Source organism: Panthera onca, chromosome E2, assembly GCF_046562875.1.
Source record: "Panthera onca isolate mPanOnc1 chromosome E2, mPanOnc1 haplotype 2, whole genome shotgun sequence".
In the NCBI taxonomy this organism is placed as follows: domain Eukaryota; kingdom Metazoa; phylum Chordata; class Mammalia; order Carnivora; family Felidae; genus Panthera; species Panthera onca.
This window is the reverse complement of record NC_138353.1, coordinates 50,357,265-50,380,172: the sequence shown is the minus strand read 5'-3', so window position 1 is coordinate 50,380,172 and position 22,908 is coordinate 50,357,265. Positions and strand designations below refer to the sequence as shown.

The following is a 22,908-nucleotide window of genomic DNA, read 5'->3' as shown; positions in this document are numbered from 1 at the left end:
TTGTCCCCGAGAAGATTAGCAGGAGTAAGTAGTCACACACTAACAGCAACAACAAATCCACCACAAGTTGTGTGTATATACACTTAAAGTATGGCCCAACTCTGCTTTTCACCATGTCTGCTTCAGCCCACACCAACATCATCTCTCACAGGGACCACTGCCCTAGCCTGCTTCTACCCTGTTCCCTCCATCCACATTCTTCACAGTGGTCAGGAAGACGTGGAAAGGTACATTAGATCATGCGCTCCTCTGAGCCTCAGAATAAGACCCAAATTCCTCACCACAGTCTCAAGACCCAGTCAAGTTGACCATGATTTGCAGCAGGCTTTCCCTCAGACCAACTCTACCGTTCTGCTGCCATGGCTTCCTCCTTGCTCCCTGACTCCTTCACTTCGCTTTGAGCCATGGTTCTTCTGCTGGGAATTCTCTCCCTCCAGACGTTCACGTTCCCTCTTCTGCTTCCTCTGGCCTCTGTTCAAATGTAAGGTCCTCAGAGAGCACTCTCCTGACCACCCTGCTGAAAGTAGAAGCCCCTTAACCCAATTTATTGCTTGACTTTTTATAGTGTTGATCATTATCTGAAATTGTGTCTGTATATACATATATACACACACACAGATATATGTGTGCATACATGCATGTGTGTATAATATATGTGTATTAACAATGTATGTTATAAATAATAACTATATTATCTTACTATTTACTCTTTTATTGGCTGCCTCTTGTCTCTTCCACTGAAATATACTATAAGGAATGCAGAGAGCTACTTTTTTGGTCTCAGTAAATGCTACACTAAGTTAGCTCTAATTTTTATTGATTTTTTGCTAGTTTTCCACCCACTTTGCACGAATTCATTGTAACTTTAAAAAAATTTTTTAACATTTATTTATTTTTGAGAGACAGAGAGAGACTGAGCACAAGCAGGGGAGGGGCAGAGAGACAGGGAGACACAGAATCCAAAGCAGGCTCCAGGCTCTGAGCTGTCGGCACAGAGCCTGATGCGGGGCTCGAACCCGTGAACCATGAGACCATGACCTGATCTGAAGTCAGACGCTCAACCGACTGAGCCATCAGGCACCCCACATTGTAACTTTTTAAATTATGATTTAACTCCCATTGAAGTATGTTAATCTAGAAATTTAAAAAATATCTTGATGTGTTTATTAGTAGTATTATAAATTGATAAGTTAATATTCCGTCTTGTAAGTGTCATTTTTTAATGACTAGGTTGGGGCCTGTTCCTAAGAGCGTGGTCTACTCATGTGGTAGAAATAGAGATAAAAGAAAACCCTGATGTGCTCTTTGACAGCCAGTGACCTGCCTCTCCCTAAGCCTTTTTTAAAACATGGGTCCTTAAATGCTCCCCAATCAAGAGACACAGGGCATCAGAACGGATAAAAAACCAAGACCCATAAATATGCTGGTTGAAAGAGACCCATTTTAGACCCAAAGACACCTCCAGTTTTAAAGTGAGGAGGTGGAGAACCATTTGTCATGCTAAGGGACATCAAAAGTAAGCTGGCATAGCCATACTGGGGCCAAAATCAGACAAACTAGACTTTTAACCAAAGACTGTAAAAAGAGATGAAGAAGGGCACTATCGCCTAATAAAATAAAGAGGTCTATCCAACAAGGTCTAACAATAGTAACTATTTTTGCATTCAACTTGGGAGAAGCCAAATATCTACATCAATAAACAACACACTTACTGAAATTCATTGGTAACAATACTGTAATAGAAGACTTCAACAGTCTCCTTACAGCAACGGACAGATAATCTAAAGCACACAATCAACTGGGAAACAATGGCTTTGAATGACACACCGGACCAGATGGACTTAACAGATATATTCAGAGGATTTCATCCCAGAGCAGCAGAAGACACATTTAGAATGCACGTGGAACATTTTCCAGAAGAGATCACATACTGGGTCACAAATCAGGCTTCAACCAGTACAAAAAGACTGAGATCATTCTTTGCATATTTTCAGACCACACTGAAACTTGAAGTCAACCACAAGAAAAAATCTGGAAAGACTACAAATATATGGAGGATAAAGAACATCCTGTTAATGAATGAATGGGTTAACCAGGAAATTAGAGAAGAAATTGAAAAAATACATGGAAGCAAATGAAAATGAAAACACAATAGTCCAAAACCTTTGGGATACAGGAAAGGTGGTCTTACGAGGGAAGTACATAGTGAGAAGTCGGGAAGAAGAGGGAAGTAGATAGCTTCCTCAATCAGGAAGCAAGAAAAGTCTCAAATATACAAACTAACCTTACACCTAAAGGAGCTGGAAAAAGAACAGCAAATAAAACCCAAAGCCAGCAGAAGAAGAGAAATAATAAAGATTACACCAGAAATAAAGGATATACAAATTAAAAAAAAAAAAACAATAAAACTCCAAGATGGTTCTTTGAAAGAATTAACAAAATTGATAAACCCCCTAGCCAGACTTATCAAAAAGAAAAGAGAAAGGACCCAATAAATAAAATCATGAATGAAAGAGGAGAGATCACAACCAACACCACAGAAATACAATTATAAGAGAATATCATGAGCAATTATATGCCAACAAACTGGGCAATCTGGAAGAAATGGATAAATTCCTAGAAACCTATAAACTACCAAATCTGAAACAGGAAGAAATAGAAAATTTGAACAGGCTCATAACCAGCAAATAAATAGGATCAGTAATCAAAAATCTTCCAACTCTCAAAGGTCCAGGGCCAGATGGCTTCCCAGAGGAATTCTAGCAAACATTTAAAAAGAGTTAAAACCTATTCTTCTGAACTGTTCCAAAAAGAGAAATAGAAGGAAAACTTCCAAACTCATTCTATGAGGTCAGCATTGCCTTGATTCCAAAACCAGACAAAGATCCCACTAAAAAGGAGAACTACAAACCAACATCCCTGATGAACATGGATGCAAAAATTCTCAACAAGATACTAGCAAATCGAATCCGACAGTACATTAACAGAATTATTCACCACATTCAAGTGGGAGTCATTCTTGGCCTGCAGGAGTGGTTCCATATTCAAATCAATCAATGTGATACACCACATTAATAAAAGAACAGAAAAGAACCATATGATCTTTTCAATAGATGCAGAAAAGGCATTTGACAAAATACAGCATCCTTTCTTGATAAAAACCCTCAATGAAGTAGGGACAGAAGGAAATCTCAACATCATAAAGGCCATATACAAAAGACCCACAGCTAATATCATACTTAATCGGGAAAAACTGAGAGCATTTCCCCTAAAGTCAGGAATACAACACGGATGTCCACTCTCACCACTTTTATTCCACATAGCGCTGGAATTCCTAGCCTCAGCAATCAGACAACAAAAAGAAATAAAAGGCATCCAAATTGGTAAGGATAAAGTCAAACTTTCACTCTTCACAGATTTCACTCTACATGGAAAACCTGAAAGACTCCACCAAAAAACTGCTGGAGCTGACACACGAATTCAGCAAAGTTGCAGGGTATGAAATCAATGTATAGAAATTGGTTGCATTTTGATACACCAACAGTGAAGCGGCAGAAAGAGAAATCAAGGAATCTATCCCATTTACAATTGCACCAAAAACCATAAGATACCTGTGGATAAACCCAACCAAACAGGCAAAAGATTTGTGCTCTGAAAACCAAAGAACATTTATGAAAAAACTGAAGAAGAAACAAAGAAATGGAAAAACATTCCATGCCTTTGATTCGAAGAGTAGATATTGTTAAAATGTCTACACCACACAAAGCAATCTACACATTCAATGCAATCCCTATCAAAATAACACCAGCATTTTTCACAGACCTAGAACAAATATCCTAAAATTTGTATTTGAACCATAAAAGACCCCAAATAGCCAAAGTAATGTTCAAAAAGAAAAGCAAAGTAGGAGGTATCACAATGCCAGACTTCCAGCTGTATTACAAAGCTGTGATCATCAAAACAGTAAAGTACTGGCAAAAAAGAGACACATAGATCAATGGAACAGAATGGAGAACCCAGAATTGGACCCATAACTTTATGCTCAACTAATCTTTGACAAAGCAGGAAAGTATATCCGATGGAAAAAAAGACAACTGCTTCAACAAACGGTGTTGGGAAAATGGATGGCAGCATACATAAGAATGAACCTGGACCGCTTTCTTACACCATACACAAAAACAAATTCAAAATGGATGAAAGACCTACATGTAAGATAGGAAACCATCAAAATCCTGGAGGAGAACACAGGCAGTAACCTCTTTGACTCTGGCTGGAGCAACTGCTTACTAGACACATCTCCAGAGGCAAAGGAAACAAAATAAACTACCGGGACCTCATCAAGATAAAAAACTTCTGCAGAGTGAAGAAAACAATCAACAAAACTAAAATACAACCTAGGCAATGGGAGAAGGTATTTGCAAATGACATAATGGGTAAATGGCTAGTATCCAAAATCTATAAAGAACTTATGAAACTCAACACCCAAAAAATAAATAATCCAGTGGAATAATGGGAAGGAGGTATGAACAGACATTTCTCCAAAGAAGACATCCAGATGGCTAATAGACACGTGAAAAAATGCTCAATATCACTCATCACTGGGGAAATACAATCAAAACCACAATGAGATATTACCTCACACCTGTCAGAATGGCTAAAATGAACAACTCAGGAAACAACTGATGTTGATGAGGACGTGGAAAAAGGGAAATCCTCTTACGCTATTGGTGGGACTGGTGTAGCCACTCCGGAAAACAGTGTGGTTTCTCAAAAAGTTGAAAATAGAACTACCCTCAGACCCAGCATTGCACTACTAGGTATTTTACCCAAAGGATACAAAAATACCAATTCAAAGGGGCACACGCACCCCAACTTTCACAGCAGCACTATCAGCAATAGCCAAATTATGGGAAGAGCCCAAATGTCTATTGACTGGTGAAAGGATAAATAAGATGTGGTGTGTGTGTGTGTGTATATATATATATATATATATATATATATATATATATACACAATGGAATAATACTCAGCCACCAAAAAGAATGAAATCTTGCCATTTGCAAAAACGTGGATGGAGCTAAAGTGTATTATGCTAAGCGAAGTAAGTCAGGCAGAGAAAAGACAAATACCGTATGATTTCACTCATATGTGGAATTAAGAAACAAAACAAATGAACATAGGGGAAGGGAAGAAAAAATAAGACCAAACAGTGAGGGAGTTAAGAGACTTAACTATAGAGAGCAAACTGAGGGCTGATGGAAGGAAGTGGGTGGGAGATGGGCTATATGGGTGATGGGCATTAAAAAGGGCACTTGTAACTGCCCGGCTAGCTCAGTCGGTAGAGCATGAGACTCTTAAAAAGGGCACTTGTTGTGTTGAACACTGGGTGTTGTATGTAAGTGATGGATGACTGAATTCTACTCCTGAAACCAATATTACACTATATGTTAACAGTTAACATGAATTTAAGTACAATCTTGGAAGAAAGTAAAATAAAATAAAATAAAATAAAATAAAATAAAATAAAATAAAATAAAATAAAGTAAAATAAAACGAGTTCTTCTTTCAATATCATCACATTAACCATGTCAATTTTCTCAGTCACCTGTGAGTAAAAAGAAGGGAACTGTATAAACAGATTTTTATTAAGAGTAGATACATTTTTCAGAGATCTTTCTGCCTTTTTAATTTTCTATGACTTGACTTAAACACAGCGAGGATTTTAGTTTATAAAACTTTCACACAGGGCAGCCTTTGGATTTGAACACATATGGGGATGTCAAAAGCCTAACCAATTGCCTCCATAAAGATGAAATCTCTTAGGTATATTTATTAAAATTATAACACATGATTGATGGCAGAAGACTCAAGTCTGTTCCAACACAGTCTTCTGATATAATAATAGTGCTTCCAGCCACTACAGCTACCTGAAATCAAATTAAGGCCCGGATTCCTATCAGACACAATACATAGTGACTTCATTTCTATGAAGTTAAAATTCGCACAAAGGATAAAAGGTCATGTTCAGGCGAACTGCAGCAGACCTCACTGTAAAATTCGAGGACTGTTTCAGCCTTCTCAATTTCCAAGAATAGTAAGGCTATTTCCAAGATACTGACAGATTTTAAATTGCCATACCTTTGGTTGCAGCGATCTCTCAGGTTTTGTAATTCAGGAAATATCTGTGTCAATTTCCTGAGTTTCTAGCATGTTACTAAAAGTTAGGTCTTTCAAGTATTCCTCATTATTTCCATACCCTTAAATCAGTCGAGTGGCCATAAGATCATGATTAGATTGTCTATTACAGTGCCCTATTCATAGAATCTGCTCATTAAATATTTATTGAGTGAAAGAATAAATGATAGAAGTAAGGAGTATATAAATTCATTAGAAATCCCAAATATGTCTTAATCAAGTAAGCCACAAATAGGCTTATCTTTTGCAGTGAGAGTAATAAACAAGATTATTAAGCAATGAACGATGTAATAGGTATGTTGAATTTTATTCTAAAACACGACTGTTAAAAATGCTTGAAAAAAAGTTTCTCATCATGTATAACCTATCTTGCTTTTATAGCATTGCCCTGCCCCTTTTCGCATTAAAATATCTGAAAAGTGATCAAGTAAGAAATAATTCCTTGCACTCATGGCCGATGAGTTCTGTAAAGTAATTAGCAAGATTAAAAATAAACACTTCCAGAAGGATTCCACCATCAAGTGTATAGATACCAAGTGAATGTATTTAGGCAATAAAGGAACATTTGGATATAAGTATGAGGTAGGTGATCAGAAGGCATCCAAAAATAGGCAAAATGAGAGACACCAGCAGAACTGATGGTTTATACACTTTGTTACTGCTTTTCCTTTTTTCTTCTACTGGCCTGTTTTTTGACGAGGGTCCCTGGTTGGCATCAGCTGGAATTACAGGGAGAGTTCCTTAAATCCTCTGGGAAGAGAGATAAACACCTCCAACATAACACTAAAAGCACTAATGTAAAAACAAACAAACAAAGCAAACAGATTACATAATCTGTAATAGTAAGAATCCAGATTTAGGCATTAATCAAATACAAATTTAAATCTCACTTACTAGGTAGATTCCTGAAGGCAAGGCATTTAGATCCCTGGTAGCTCAGTCACCTCATCTGTAAAATGGGGTTAACTCATTTCACAGGTTTGGGTACCAGGAAGGCATAAAACACCTGGCACAGCCTGGAACGTAGGTTCTCAGTAAACAGTGGTTTGTTGTGGCTGTTACCACTATTTTTATAGTTGGTATTATTTCATTTTGGCCCACGACTGCGCTGACATCATAGAGTTAAATGACGACAGAACTTACCCACGAAGAGTTGACTGTTGAGCTGTAAAAGGACATGGCCGTCAGTGGGAGCAGGCTGCGTCTTCGGTAAGAGCTGATCCACTTGGATAGTTGCCTCTTTCATGTTCCTTTCAACTTTGACGTGGTGCCACTGGTTGTCATTGAAATGAGTGGGTGACTGCACTGAGATTTCAAAAGGTCCATTCCCCACATCAAATGAAAAGGTCACTACTGCCGGTGCTGGAAATATGAGATACGAAGATTGTTCAAGTTAGTCCACACGGGGGAAAGCGGAGTCCTCTTTAGGAACAGCGCCATAGCATAGCAGTCAGGAAATATAAAGATAAGGGCTCAAATCTTATGGAAGGAACCGATGACGTCAGTAAAAGACAGAGGGGGAATAAGACAGTCAAACACATTTGGGAAAAAACTCCGATCTTAAAAAAATTCATCCTCAGAGTTAATTTCTCATATTGAGAAAAGAGTAAAGCTATTTGGCCAGAATAAGAAAACTAAATAGGCTCTGGCCTTTTATGTAAAAATAATTTTTACAATGATTCAAAGTTTCTATAATTTTAAAAGCATGTAATATACATTTGATATTAAGATACTAATGGTGGTCTAAGCGTATACCAAAATTATAAGGCTGGGGATCTAATTAACTTTGTAACTGACTGAGAATTTAGTTTTTAAAAAATTTTAATTATCTGAATTTAAAACCCTTCTTAAATTGGTTCTAGAGAATACCAATTATATTCCCAAATTATCGTGTTAAATATTAAATTATTTTCTTGCAAAAAGGCTAACAATATCAGATTTTTTTCAAAAGGACACAATGAAGAGATTCAGCTGATAAAGTAGAAACACAGTACTTTAACAATTAGTTAAAGGATTTACTACTAAATAGAATTCCACAGGCCTCTAAGGAAAAGGAGACTCACAGCGTAGCTCTATCCTTATAAAATCGGTAATCCCCAGGTTCTCTAAAAATACCCCAGATGAAGCTGTTGTCTTAAAAAAGAAAGACACATCTGCACTAAGTTCTCCATGGAAAGTAGGAAAATGAAGGTATGAAGCCTCAGTATTGAAGGAAGCTGAATTCCAAAATGATCCTGTTTGAAAAAAAAAAAAGGAAAAAATCAAAAAGAAAAATTCATGAAATGAATGGCATAATTACATTTTCAATTTTTAGTATTTCTGCTACTAAAAATATTGCTAATTTATACAAACCCGCTTTTCTTTTTTCTATTAACTATATACTTAGTCTACAGGACATGGGCATAAGAATGGAGATTTTACAAGGATCGTGATCCTGGATTCCTTCCAACATATGAGAGGAATGATCACTACAGAAATGGTCCGAATGTTACATTTTATGTAACAAAAATAGCCTCACCCCAAATACCACCCTCTGCCAAAGTGATGTGGTAAAAATCTCCCAAATATTCACTAATAGACTTAATTTTTTTATAACTTGAAAACTGAAACACCTACATTCCTTTGAATAACAAAACTCTAAAGAAGCTCAAAGCGTTTTTTGTTCTGACACTTCTAACACACACACTTCACAGAGTTACGCCTTCAACTAACTGTTTTCATTAATGGGCCTTGTGATTTTCTAAACTGAGACTGGCATTCAAAATATTCTCACCTAATTAAAGATCAAGACACTACTTACTTTCCTGATCTTCTCACAAAAATGCTCTTTCCATTCAAAATTATCTTTTACTTTGCTTGTAATAGTGAAGTGATCAACAGTAGGAAAGGGCTCTCGAAAAATTTAAAAATGCTCAATATAAGGAGAAAATGTGCAAAAGGTTGGGGGTATAAATTAAGGGATTTGAAAACAATTATGTGGACTATTAATTGAATTATAATTTCTGACCACATGCCACTTCTCATCTTCACTTTCCCATTCTGTTTTTTTTGGGGGGGAGCAGTTATACCTACAACTTTCCTTTTGAGAAAATATTGTGGGACTTATACAGCAGACAGCATGGGAAATAAAGTATAAATGCAGTGACTGAAGCGGCAAGAGCGAAATCCAAGTGTCTCTGTGTGGCTGATGAGAAGCACCACCCGAGAAATGAACTATGTATTTGCTGCTGCCACCAGCAAGTTCTCGACACACGGAATATAAATATACACCTGCCTCCATACGCACTCACAACATTGGTTAAAATTCTATCTAAATTACCTTCCTGGAAGACGTATTGATCCACTGAAGTCAGAAAACAGTAATTTCAAAACAATGGTTCATTATGTTAGCAGGGAACAGATAGCTAGAGTTAAAAATCGCAGACTTGCCTCAGCTTCTCTCCGTTCCTTAGATTTTAATTTATTTTCTATAAATCCTGGACCAAACAAGCGGTGGCTGTATCCAGTTTACGTTTTCTGTTTTTCTTATGGACCTGATTCAAAAGTCAATTCTCAGCTCATCTGTGAACAATTTTAGAGCTGCATTTATTCCGCTGAGAATATACTTTGAGGGCTTTTTTTTTTCTACAGCCAAATGAAACTGTATATTATCTGAGTTGGCCAAGCCTAGTCTTATTTCCATTTTACAGCTATTTCTATGCTTAGACATTTTGATCTCTAGGAAAAACTGCAAGGAAATGCGAAACATCAAATCAGGGATAACAACACATTTGTGTTCTTAAAAGCTCTTACCTGACCTATTTTTAAAAGGAATTAAATGCCTTTCTGTTGAAATGTGATGTATATGAAAATTAAAGCTGTAACTTTAAGTTGTGGAACATTACCGAATCTTCTTCATTCGGTCAGATTAAAAAGAACACTCAGAATTCCTTAAAGGTCTACATGAGATAATATTACTATAAGACATAATATTTCAGTTGTTTCATTTCTATATCACACCTAACCCAATAAAGCATCCTGCAGAAGGTTTCAGGAACCTGGCTGAAACAAACAAACAAAAAAAAACAATTTCTGAATTGCTGCTATCTTTACAATGAATGTTTTTACAGTAATGAAAACAATGTATTATTACCTTAGGTAGCTGAAACATTCTCACATACATCATCATGCCTATTTAGCCCAGTTAGCAAACCTTACTGTACAGATTCACAATAGGTTAAAAAAATAAAAAAGAAAAGAAAAAAAAGACACCATTTTATTGGATTAGGAAATTGCTGCTAATTCAAAACAATGGTAAAGAAAGCAAAGGCCAATATTTCCATGATCAAATGTTTATGGCGTATGATATCTCAGCTCTTTCCAGACTGTGCTAAGAAGCACCCAGGAGAACGTGGACTGCCTCCGAAAAAGGAGGGGAAAGAGCAGGAGGCCCAGCAAAGCAGAGCCCAGCAGGCGGGCGCCAGCAGGAAGCTGCAGGTCTTTTGAAGAGAGAGTTCCTGGCTAAGGTGGTTCAAAAATCCTTAAGCTGCATCCAGTGGCAGACTGGAATGCAATCACCTGCAATCGGGAGAATAGGACCACTTTTATCACCCCAACAAAAACAATTCATGACGTGTTATTCTATGTAATTAACTAGTAATTTAAAAAATTTCAGTAATTAATAATTCGTATCTTTTCAATTAACTTCAGTAGAGGGTACTCAAAACTTGGAAATATTCCTTCAGGAATTCCACCTTTTATCCTTCTCAAATTAAAAAAAAATGCAATGGATACTGGGATCCAGACAGTTATTTACATAGAAGAGGAAGATGTACTAAGGATTGAATTCCATACACAAAGTAAAAAAGAGCTCATTTAGGAAACTTAGCTTAGTAGAATGTTAAGATTACAAGTAATTTAAAGGGCGCCTGGGTGACTCAGTTGGTTAAGCATCCAACTTTTGGTTTCGGCTCAGGTCATAATCTCACAGTTTCGTGGGTTCGAGCCCTTGTCGGGCTCTCCACTGGCAGAGGGTAGCCTGTTTGGGATGCTGTCTCTCTCCCTCTCTGTGTGCCCCTCACCAACTCACGCTCTCTCTCTCTCTCTCTCTCTCAAAATAAATAAACTTAAAAAAAAGAATTTAAAAAATATTCTTTTTGATAAACTTTTATTTATATCATTAATAGATTATCCATTAAAAAGAACAGATTTAGGGGCGCCTGGGTGGCTCAGTGGGTTAAGCATCCAACTCTTGATTTCGGCTGAGATCATGATTTCACAGCTCGTGGGAATGAGCCCTGCATCACGCTGACAGCATGCAGCCTGCTTGGGATGCTCTCTCTCCCTTTCTCTGCTCCTCCTCCATTTATACTCTCTCTCTCAAAATAAATAAATAAACTTAAAAAAATAACAGATTTATAGAGACAGAAAATTAGATTAGTGGTTCTCTGGAACTGGGGAGAGGAGGCAATTAGAGAATAACAGGGGCTAAGGGGTGGGGAGTTGTTTCTGCATAATAAAAATGTTCTAAAATTGGTTGCAGTAATGGTTACACAATGCTGTGACTATACTAAAAGTCACTGAATAGTTCACTTTATATGCATGAATTATACGGTATGTAAATTACACCTTAATAAAGCTGTTTTCAAAAAAGAACAACATTTGAAAAAGCCATTATTTTTTAAGGCACTGTTTTTACTTATAAAAGCAAAAGGCATATGACACACTAACCCTACCTTTCTTTCTTGCCCCACTTTATTGAGGTATAATTGTCATGTAAAGAGCTGTACGTATTTAATGTACACAACTCGATAAGTTTGGGAACACTACCTTTCTTAAAAGTAAATAAAATGAAGTGAAATACAGAAATGCCGAGGCAAGGGATAATTTACTAGTCAAATGGATCTTTCTGGAGGTAAGAGTCATTTCAAAAGCTGGAAGTATAATTTCTTGCATTTGAGTTTTAATTTGGAGATAATTGTAGCTTCTTGTGCGGTTGTAAGAGATAACACAGAAAGATTCTGTGCATCCATTAGCTAGATTTTCCCCAACGCTAACATCTTGCAAAACTGTAGTGTATCAAAACCGGGATATTCACAGATACCGGTCAAGATGCAGGACATCTGCATCACGGCAAGTAGCCTCCAATGCTTCTCTTTTATAGACACACTCATTTCCCTCCTGCCCTCACTCTTCTGTAGCCCTCTTACAACCCCTATTCTCTATTGTCATCCGAAGAATGTTCCATAAATGGAAGGTAGGTAGCCTTTGAGACTGACATATTTTTCACTCAGATTTCTCTCTGAAGATACACCAAGTTGGTGTGCGAATCAATGGTTCATTCCTTTTTGTTGCTGAACAGTATTCCATGTACGGATGTACCAAAATTTGTTTAACTATTCTCCTGTTGAAAGACATGTGGATTGTTTCTGGTTTTCAGCTATTACAATCAAAGCCGCTATGAATATCCATGTAAGAGTTTTTGTATGAACATAAATTCTCAGTTCTCTGGGATAAATGCTATCCCTGAGTCATAGGAGAGTTGCGTGTTTTACTTTTTATGAAACTGCCACAGTCCTTTCCAGAGGGGCTGTATTATTTACATCCCCGCCAGCAATGTGTGAGGGAGCTGGTTGTCCACATCCTAGTCAGAATTCTGTATCGTTATTTTTATAGCCATTTTGAAGGGTGTGTAGTGACATCTCATCGTGGTTTTGATATGCATTCGCCCAGGGGCTAATGATTTTGAGTATCTTTTCATGTGCTAATTGCCATCTGTAGCCCTTTGGTGAAATCTCTTTTACCCATTATATCCCTGGCTTGCTGAGGGCCACCTTCTCTCTTGGCCTTTCCTCTGTGCACAGGTGGGAAGAGAGAACCCTCTGATGTCTCTTCCTCTTTGTATAAAAACACAAGACCAGAGGCGTCTGGGTGGCTCAGTCGGTTAAGCGTCCAACTTTGGCTCAGGTCATGATCTCTCGGTCCGTGAGTTCGAGCCCCGCGTCGGGCTCTGTGCTGACAGCTCAGAGCCTGGAGCCTGTTTCAGATTCTCTGTCTCTCTCTGACCCTCCCCTGTTCATGCTCTGTCTCTCTCTGTCTCAAAAATAAATAAACGTTAAGAAAAAAACAACAAAAAACCACAAGACCAATCAAATTAGGGCCCCAGCCTTATGACCTCATTTAACTTAAATTACCTCTTTTTTAAAAATGTTTATTTATTTTGGAGACAGAGAGAGACAGAGCATGAATAGGGGAGGGTCAGAGAGAGAGGGAGACAAAGAACCTGAAGCAGGCTCCAGGCTCTGAGCTGTCAGCACAGAGCCCGACGCGGGGCTCAAACTCACGGACCCTGAGATCATGACCTGAGCTGAAGTCGGATGCTTAACCGATGGAGCCACCCAGGCGCCCCTTAAATTACCTCTTTAAAGACTGGTAACTCTGTTACCAGTTAACACAGTTACAATGGGGTTAGGGCTTCAACATATAAGCTTTGGGGGTGGGGAAACAATTCAGTCCATAACATCCCTATTTTAATTGCATTGTTTCTTTTTATTTCCACTGTTGATTTCCCAGGGTTCTTTATATATTCTAGATACTAGTCCTTTGTCAATTCTCAGCCCTCACCTTACTTAACCTTAATCTATCAACAACAATTAACGTAGTTGATTATTCTCCCCTCCTTGAAACATTTTCTTCACTTGGCTCCAGAACACCAACACTCTTGCCTTTCTCATTAGTGTTGTAATTCTGTTTCTTTCTTTCTTCCTCCTCCCCTCTTCAACCTACTAATGTTTGAATGCCTCCAATCCCTATTAATATTGGAATGCCCACTTATCCATCCACAATAACTCCTGCTGGCCCATCTCATGGCTTTAAATATGCTGATGGCTTACAAATACATATCTGAAGCCTGGAACTCTCAAACTAACAACCCCACATCCTATCTGAACATGTCAACTCAACTTTAATATGTTCAAAAACTGAGTTCTTTACATTCTTCTGCAACTCCTTGACCCCAGCAGCAATATTTTCTATCTTGGGAAATGCCAGTTCTGTGCCTCTAATTGACTATTAGACCAAGCACCTTGGTGTCATTCTTGACGCTTTTGCAACCTACATCAACCCATCAGCAAACTGTATTGCTTCTCCTTTTGAATTAGTCCCATACTACAACTATTGTCATTGTGCCCATGGCCCAAGCCACTAGGACTCCTCAGCTGGGTTGGTGATATGGTCTTATACATGGCCTCCTTGCTTTCACCTCCCCTGTTAAATCTCATTAAAATGTAAGTTAGATCACATCAAGCCTCTACTCAAAAGTGTCTAATGTTTTCCAATTACATTCAAGTTGAAAAAATAAAACCTTTCAAAACCCTCCATGATCTGACCACCAGATCTTCTAATGTCTTCTGCCATTCTCTTTGCTCACTCTGCTCCAGATGTTTTAATCATCTTGCTGTTCCATGAGCATCTCGGCTACATTCCCATCTCTACGTGGCTACTCTGGCTTTTTCCTCTGTCTCAGAGTACTCTTTCACAGATATACACATGCCGTCCATGCTCCCTTATTTCCTTCAGACTTTTATTCAAATGCCACCTTCTTAGTGGGCATTTTATGACCATTCTATTTAAAATTTCCAATCCCACACCACCCTGCCTCAACTACGTTGTCTTCACAACACATCTTATTAGCATCTATCATACCATATATTTTACTTTTTTATTGTCTATCACCCTCCAAGAGAACTCAAGCCCCCAAAATGCAGATATTTTTATCTATTCTGTTCACTGCATGCATGCTCTCTCTCTCTCTCTCTCTCTCTCTCTCTCTCTTTCAGGATGTGGAGAAGGCATAGTATAATGTATGGGCTCAGTAAATATTTGTTGAATGAAACAATAAGATTTCCTCTGTCAAAGTAGCAATAAGAAAGCTTACTGTACTTATCTCAGTAAATACACTCAAATTCTTTGGTAGACAAGTAGAAAGAGGGAGGGAAAGAGAGGAACAGAAGAGAGAGTGAAAGAAGAGGAGGAAAAGGAGGAAGGGGTAAAAAAAAGGGAGAAGAAACACGAGGAAAATTAAATAAAGAGAACCTAAGGAAAGAAAATAAAAATATAAAAATTAAAAAGAATTTCCTATTGGTAGAGGATTATCAGACATAGTAGAGCTTGCAAAATTTTATGATTATCTGTTAAAATAGAATTGATCCTCACTCTCCTTAATGGTTTATACGTAGTCTGCCAAATGGAACAAAACTCTGTCGAATGGAAGAGAAATTAACCAAATCACTAGTCAATATCTTTCTCAAGTCTATGAATGTAACTTCTGCAGAGTTATTTATTGCCTACATGCACCTTTGATTATTTAATGCATTTTGGGCAGCTGTGATTTCTCAGACAGCTGAACAAGTCAATGCAGACAAAATGAAAAAAACAATTTCAATGACAAGAATTTCTTAGAACAAGAAACTTAGAACAATCTTTTTTAACTATGCTTAAGTTTTGGTGGTTCCTTGATTGACATAAAATTTCAACACAATGGATTAACTGAGAAGAAGTACATTGAGTCAAATTGTTAGAAACACTCAAATGCCAGAGTTAAAAAACTACCTTGTTCAGATTAATGAACTGAGAGCAGAAATTTAGATCATGTTTGCAACACCAAACAGTTTAAAAAATACACACTTTCTATAGTTTACCATATGATATTCAACTTGAGGGAGAATTAATGCCAAAGCGTAACACTGAGATGCATCCTTGTTAAGTTACTGACCTTGAGGACAGAATATTAAAGTATTTGGTCAGAAAAAGCCAATCCTCTAGAAGGTGAAAAAATAAGTTTGGCTTCAGAATACAGCAAGATTCAATACCAGAAGACAAAGAAGCACTCTCCACAAATTTCTGAGAGAAAGAAAACGTATCCAGCCTAATTTTTTGTGTGTTAAAGCAATAGGCAGACATTCTCATATTTGAAAGAAATCTGAGAATAAAGCATGCACAAACCCTTTTGAGGAACAATAAAAATAAAAGCCTACTTTGTAATGAAATATCAGCCAAAAGCTATCCGGAAAAGGTGTGGAAGGACAGGATGACCGCATGTCTCAGCACAGACAAAAGTAGGATAATATGTACAAATGGTGAGTCACAATGTGCGACCCACTAAAATGTTACATCAGTTTCTAAAAAGTTGAAGGGGTGACTGAGTGGCTCAGGTGGTTAAGTGTCTGACTTGTTATCTCAGCTCAGGTCATGATCTCATGGTTTCATGAGTTCGAGTCCCACATTGGGCTCTGCACTGACAGTGTGGAGCCTCACTGGGATTCTCTCTCTCTCTCCTCTCTCTCTGCCCCTGCCCCACTCACATTGTGTGTGTGTGTGTGTGTGTCTCTCTCTCAAAATAAATAAATAAACATTAGAAAAATTAAGAAAGATAAATAAATAAAAAGTTCAAATGTAGTGTTACCTTACACCCCAGAAGTCCTATTCCTAGAAATATACTCAAGATAAATTAAAACATGTATCCAGAAAAAACCTCATACATGGATGTTCATGTATAGCATTATTTATAATAGCCAAAAAGTGGAAGCAACCCACACGTCTGTCAACCGATTAATGAGTAAACAAAATGTCATCTATCCATACAATGGAAAATTATCTGGTCATAAATATTAATGAAGTGTTGATACACAGTACAACATGGATAAGCCTTGACAATATCATGCTAAGTGAAAACAGCCAGTCACGAAGACCACATACTCTTGTGTTTGCATCTAAATGTTGTTGACTAGGGTTGGAGTCAGCGCAGGAGGGAAACAGGGACTGTCTGATCAGTGGGTACAGGTTTCTTTTTGGGGTGATGAAAATGTTCCAAAATTGGTTGGGTTGTGGTGATGGCTGCATAACTCTATAATGTACCGAAATGATCAAATATATTAAAATATGATCAGACTGTACACTTTAAATGGGTGAATTGTAGGGCATGTGAATTATTTCTCACTAAAGCTGTTACCAAAAAAATAATATAAAGTTAAACTTGCAAAGTTTATTTTAGAGTTCTGAGGCAACAAATATTCCCAAGCACGTGCATACTCAAGAAATGCAACACTCAAGAGTCTTTCTGGAGGAAAACAGAAAACATCAGCTACCTGACAATGCAGTCCAAGAAGAAACAAATCAAGATAAAAAACCATTCAAGAATAGAGAGGCTCTGATGATAGACTAGCAGTTAGCATTAAGAAATAAACAACTATACAAATAACAGCAAAATTAGCAAAAAAGGAGAGGTGGGGGAGAAAAAGAAGAGGAGAGGACAAATGAGTTACTTTTCCCATTTTTCACAATAGATCAATACTGTATAAAATTTAAAAATGAGTTTAACATAAAGCCTAGTGACTCTGTAATGTTTTAAATTTTCATAATCTTTTTTTAAGGTTTAGTGGGATCATTCAAGTTGAACATATATTTATGAGATATATAAATAATGTAAGGCAATTCCCTTGGCTTCAATTTGGTTTTCTTCTTTCTCTGTCGATTTCCATTAATAAAGTTTTGCAAACTTATTTCTCAATCTCTGTTTCTATTTTTCTGTCTAGAGTAGTGCTTCTCTCAACATGAGAAGGTTTTGCCCCCAGGGGACATCTGAAAATTTCTGGAGACATATTTGGTTGTCACAACTAGGGGAAAAATGCTACTAGTGGATTGAGACCAGGGATACTGCTACGTGTTCAGCAATACACAGGACAGCCCCCAATCATAACAGCCCCGATGTTGGGATTGCCAAAGTTGGGAAACCCTGCTCTGGGAATATCTAGCGATGTCTGGAATAATATTCACTGATGTGAATCATTATTTCTGAGCTGTGTGACTCTTGGTTATTAGTATACTCTTTGCTTTGACATTTATACATTTCTGTATACCTTAAAATTTTATAATGCCTATATCAACTAAGTCACTAATATTTAATATTAAAACTATAAATAAAGGTATCCATGTATATAAAATTATCACAAGAGAATATTATTACAGTCTTGAGAATTATCAGGAATCCTGGTCTCAGAAAAGGCGAAATCTTTTGAAAACATTAGAGAGAATGTTCCCTCATATTTGTGAAGCTGCTTGAGCGTTAACTACTAGCGAGTAATAGAAGTCATCTCAAAAGAACAGAAAACAAACAAAATGGACAAAATATTTTTTTTCTCCAACAAGTAGAAAGTATTTCAGTTTTATAAAGGTGCTGGATTATTAGGAGAGTAAAAATCAAAATTATTAATATTAAGTAAAATCATATATTCATTTGAAAGCACTTTCACTGCCCGAGTCCAAGTGTATTGATGAAAAATGGTTCAGATGGAACTAGATACTCCATGTACTATGTGATTTTTCAATTGGAATACATCTTTCAATAAAAGCTAAACTCTTTTCATTCAAAGTATATATTTGCACATCATTTAATTGCGGATACATCAAAACCTGATTCCTGTCTCTTTCAAATAATTCAAAGTTCTAGGTTTCTTGAGCCATATATGATGGATCTTTCTCATTCTTTCACAAACTGCTATTTATTGATTATCTTTCATGTAACAGGTAATGGACTAGGTGCCAGGAACACAATAATAAATGAGCAGTGGATCTGCTCTTGAGAGGCTCAAAAATAATTAAAAGCCAGTATGAAAATATATCTCTGTAATTTGTTCAATATTCTTTGAAAGTATAAGGCCAAGTCCTCTAGAGACCTACTGAAGTCTTCACTGAGTGTGGAAAGTTTCAGTAAATGTTTCGCTTGGGGAGATTTTGCAGATGAAGGAAAGGAAATGAAAAGGCAGTGAAGCCAGATGCCATCAGAGGTCCATGAGTTTTCCCTCTGCCACAGGACCTGCAGAAGTAGGGAAAGGTCTCTGTAGATGTCCTCCTGACCTGTGTGTCAATACTGGATATCCACTCTTTCTCTTTAGCATTGGGGGAGAGTTCTGAAGACAGTGTAAGCACAGTGGGCATGCTCTCCAGTTAATTTTTATGCATGCCAAAGTTGAGGGATTACCAGTCAAGAAGACTTTGGATGGAACCTCAAAATGAGTATGTTCCCACTGCTTCTGGGAGAAAGGAAAGTATACGAGTAAGCCCTCTGACTAATTACAACCTATTAACCAGTAGACCCAGATGTTTTCCCATAATTCTTTCCTTTGACTCTTTTGCTTCTACAGTTAATAAAAGTTAGAAACATGTTCAGCAGGATTCTATGAGTGTCCTAGAGGACAACTGTGTTACTAAAACCTTGGCTGTTTTATGAATTTATTTCTGGTATTTTTTTTAATTGAAGTACAGTTGACATACAGTGTTACATTAGTTTCAGGAGTATGACATAGAGATTCGGCAACCGTATATGTTACGCTGTGTTCACCACAAGTGTAGCTACCATCTGTCGCCATGCAACACTCCTACAATACCATTGACTATATTCCCTATTCCGTCCCTTTTGTTCCCCGGATTTATTCATTCCATAATTAGAAGTCTGGTCCTCCAAATCCCCTTAACCCATTTCACCCATCCCCCACCTCTGCGCCTCTGGCAACCCGATTTTGTTCCCTGTATTTATGGGTCTGCTTCTGTTTTGTTTTGGTTTGGTTTTTAGATTCCACATACGAGTGAAATCATATGGTATTTGTCTTATCTCGGTCTGACTTATTTCACTTAGCATAATACCCTCTAGGTCCATCCATGTTGTCGCAAGTGGCAAGATCTCATCTTTTTCATGGCTGATATATATACACTATATATATAATACTTAATATATACTGCTTCTTCCTTACCCCTTCATCTACTGATGGACATGTAAGCTGCTTCTATATCTTGCCTATTGTAAATAATGCTACAATAAACATAGGGATGCATATATCTTTTCAAATTACTGTTTTCATTTTCTTTAGGCAAATGCCCAGCAGCAGAATTGCTGGATCAAATGGTAACTCTATTTTTAATGTTTTGAGGAGCCTCAATACTGTTGTACACAGGTTGCACCAATGTACATTCCCACCAACGGTGTACAAGAGTTCAATGAACACTCGTTCAGTGAACAAGAGTTCCTGGCCAACACTTGTTATTTCTTATCTTTTTGATACTAACAATTCTGACAAGTATAAGGTGATATCTCATTGTGTTTTGATTTTCATTTCCCTGATTAGTGATATTGAGCATCTTTTCATATGTCTGTTGACCATCTTTACATCTTCTTTAGGAAAATGCCTATTCCAGTCCTCTGCCCATTTTAATTGGATTATGTGTTGAGTTGTGGAAGATTATTATATACTTTGGATATTACCCCTTATCAAATATGTCATCTGCAAAGATCTTCTCCCATTCAGTATCTTGCCTTTTTGTTTTGTTAATGGTTTTCTTTGCTGTACAAAAGCGTTTTATTTAGTTTATTTTTGCTTTCGTTTCCCTTACCTGGGGAGACATAGCTAGAAAAATGTTTCTAAAGCTGATGTCCAAGAGATTACTGCCTATGTTTTGTTTAAGGAGTTTTATAGTTTCAGATCTCACATTCAGGCCTTTAATCCACTTTGAGTTTATTTTGTATATGGTGTAAGAAAGTGGCCAGGTTTCATTCTTTTGCATGTAGCTGTCCAGTTTTCCCAGCACCATTTGTTGAAGGGGTTGTCTTTTCTCCATTGTATATTCTTGCCTCCTTTCTTGTAGATTAAGTGTGGATTTATTTCAGGCTCTCTATTCTGATCCACTGATCTATGTGTCTATTTTTGTACCAGTACCACACTGTTTTTATTACTATACCTTTGTAGTATACTTGAAATCTGGGAGTGTTACACCTCCCACTTTGTTCTTCTTTCTCAAGATTGGTTTGGCTATTCAGGGTCTTTTGTGGTTTCATACAACTTTTAGAATTATTCTAGTTCTGTGAAAAATACTATTGGTATTATAATAGGGATTGCACTGAATCTGTATATTGCTTTGGTAGTATGGAGATTATAATTATATTGATCCTTCCAATCCATGAGCATGGTATATATTTTCATTTGTTTGTGTTATCAATTTTTTTCATCAATGTCTTCTAGTTTTATGGTATTCTTTAGATAAACCAATTTTTAAATTAAGCAGTTATCATCCTTGGTTAAAAAAAATAATGTACCATTCTGGTGAGTGATGTTGATAATAAGAGAGGTTATCTATGTGTGTGGGCAGGGGATATAAAGCAATCTCCGTACTTGCCTTTCAATTTTGTTATAAACCTAAAAACTTCTCTTTAAAAAAGAGCATTTAGGGGCGCCTGGGTGGCTTGGTCGGTTAAGCGTCCGACTTCGGCTCAGGTCATGATCTCACGGTCTGTGAGTTCAAGCCCCACGTCGGGCTCTGTGCTGACCGCTCAGAGCCTGGAGCCTGTTTCAGATTCTGTGTCTCCCTCTCTCTCTGCCCCTCCCCTGTTCATGCTCTGTCTCTCTCTGTCTCAAAAATAAACAAACGTTTAAAAAAAAAAAAAAAAAGAGCATTTAGTTCATACTAACATTTAGTCTTTTTTTTTTTTTTTGAGGGTTTTTTTTTTTTTTTGGAGTCAGATGTATTAAAGGATAATTTACATGAATAAAAATGACCCTTTATTTGTGTAGCAATTTTGATAGATGCATAAAGCCATGAAACCACCACCACACTCAAGATATAGAACATGTCCTTAATCTGTTCCCCTTTGCAGAATTCCTCTCACCTTGAAGCTGTTGGCAACTGAAATCCTGTTTTCGTTCCCATGGTTTTGCCTTTTCCAAAATACCTTAGATACTGAATCATCCAGCATGTATTTTAAGACTTCTTTTACTTAGCATAAAGTGCTTGAGATTCATTCACATTATTGCATGTATCAATACTCCATTTCTTTTTAATGTTCAGTAGTATTCTGTTGTATAGAATGGTTACACCACAGTAAAATGGGAAACTTATTCATTCACTAGTTGATGGACATTTGGGTGGGTTCCAGTTTTAGGAGACTATGAATAGAGCCAGTATAAACCTTTACATACAGGTTTTTTTATGTCTCTTGTATATCTAAGAATGGAATTGCTGTATCATATGGTAAATGTGTGCTTAACCTATAAAAAAACAAAAACAAAAAAATCTGCCAAACTATCTTCCAAAGTGGCTGTAGCATTTTACATTTGCACCAGCAATGAGAGTTCCCGTTACTCTGAATCTTCACCAGAATTTGATATTGTCTGTTTTTTAAAAAATTTTATCAATTTTAAGTTATATATTGATATCTCCTTATGGTATTATTTTACATTTTCCTAATGACTAAGGATATTGAGAATCTTTTTTTATTATTATTTTAAATTTACTTATTTTTGATACAGAAAGACAGAGCACAAGTGGGGCAGGGGCAGAGATAGAAGGAGACAGAATCCAAAGCAGGCTCCAGGCTCTGAACTGTCGGCACAGAGCCTGACGCAGGGCTCGAACTCACAAACCGCAAGATCATCAGGACCTGAGTCGAAGGTGGACACGTAACCGAATGAGCCACCCAGGCGCCCCTTGAAAATCTTTTTATGTGCTTTTTGAAATCTGTATATTTTCTCTGATAAATGTGCAAATTTTTTGCCCATGTCTTAATCTGAATATTTTTTATTATTGACCCATGAGAGTAATGTTCTTTCTATATCCTGGACACTAGGCTTTATCAGGTATGTATTTTGTAAATATTTTCTCCCAGTTTGTGGCTTGTCTTTTCACTTTCTT

At 37.1% G+C, this 22,908-nt stretch overlaps 1 protein-coding gene across 5 annotated transcripts in view; it reads right to left on the bottom strand.

The window, feature by feature from the left end:
• CNTNAP4 (contactin associated protein family member 4) overlaps window positions 1–22,908 on the bottom strand; it is a 251,964-nt gene that overhangs the window by 29,025 nt on the left and 200,031 nt on the right. For all 5 annotated transcript variants that reach the window (XM_078439006.1, XM_060650097.2, XM_060650096.2 and 2 more), the window contains 2 exons: window positions 8,259–8,429; window positions 7,339–7,557 (listed from right to left, as the gene is read on the bottom strand). In XM_078439006.1, coding sequence (XP_078295132.1) covers window positions 7,339–7,557; window positions 8,259–8,429 — 390 coding nt within the window. The remainder of the gene's footprint in view (window positions 1–7,338; window positions 7,558–8,258; window positions 8,430–22,908) is intronic.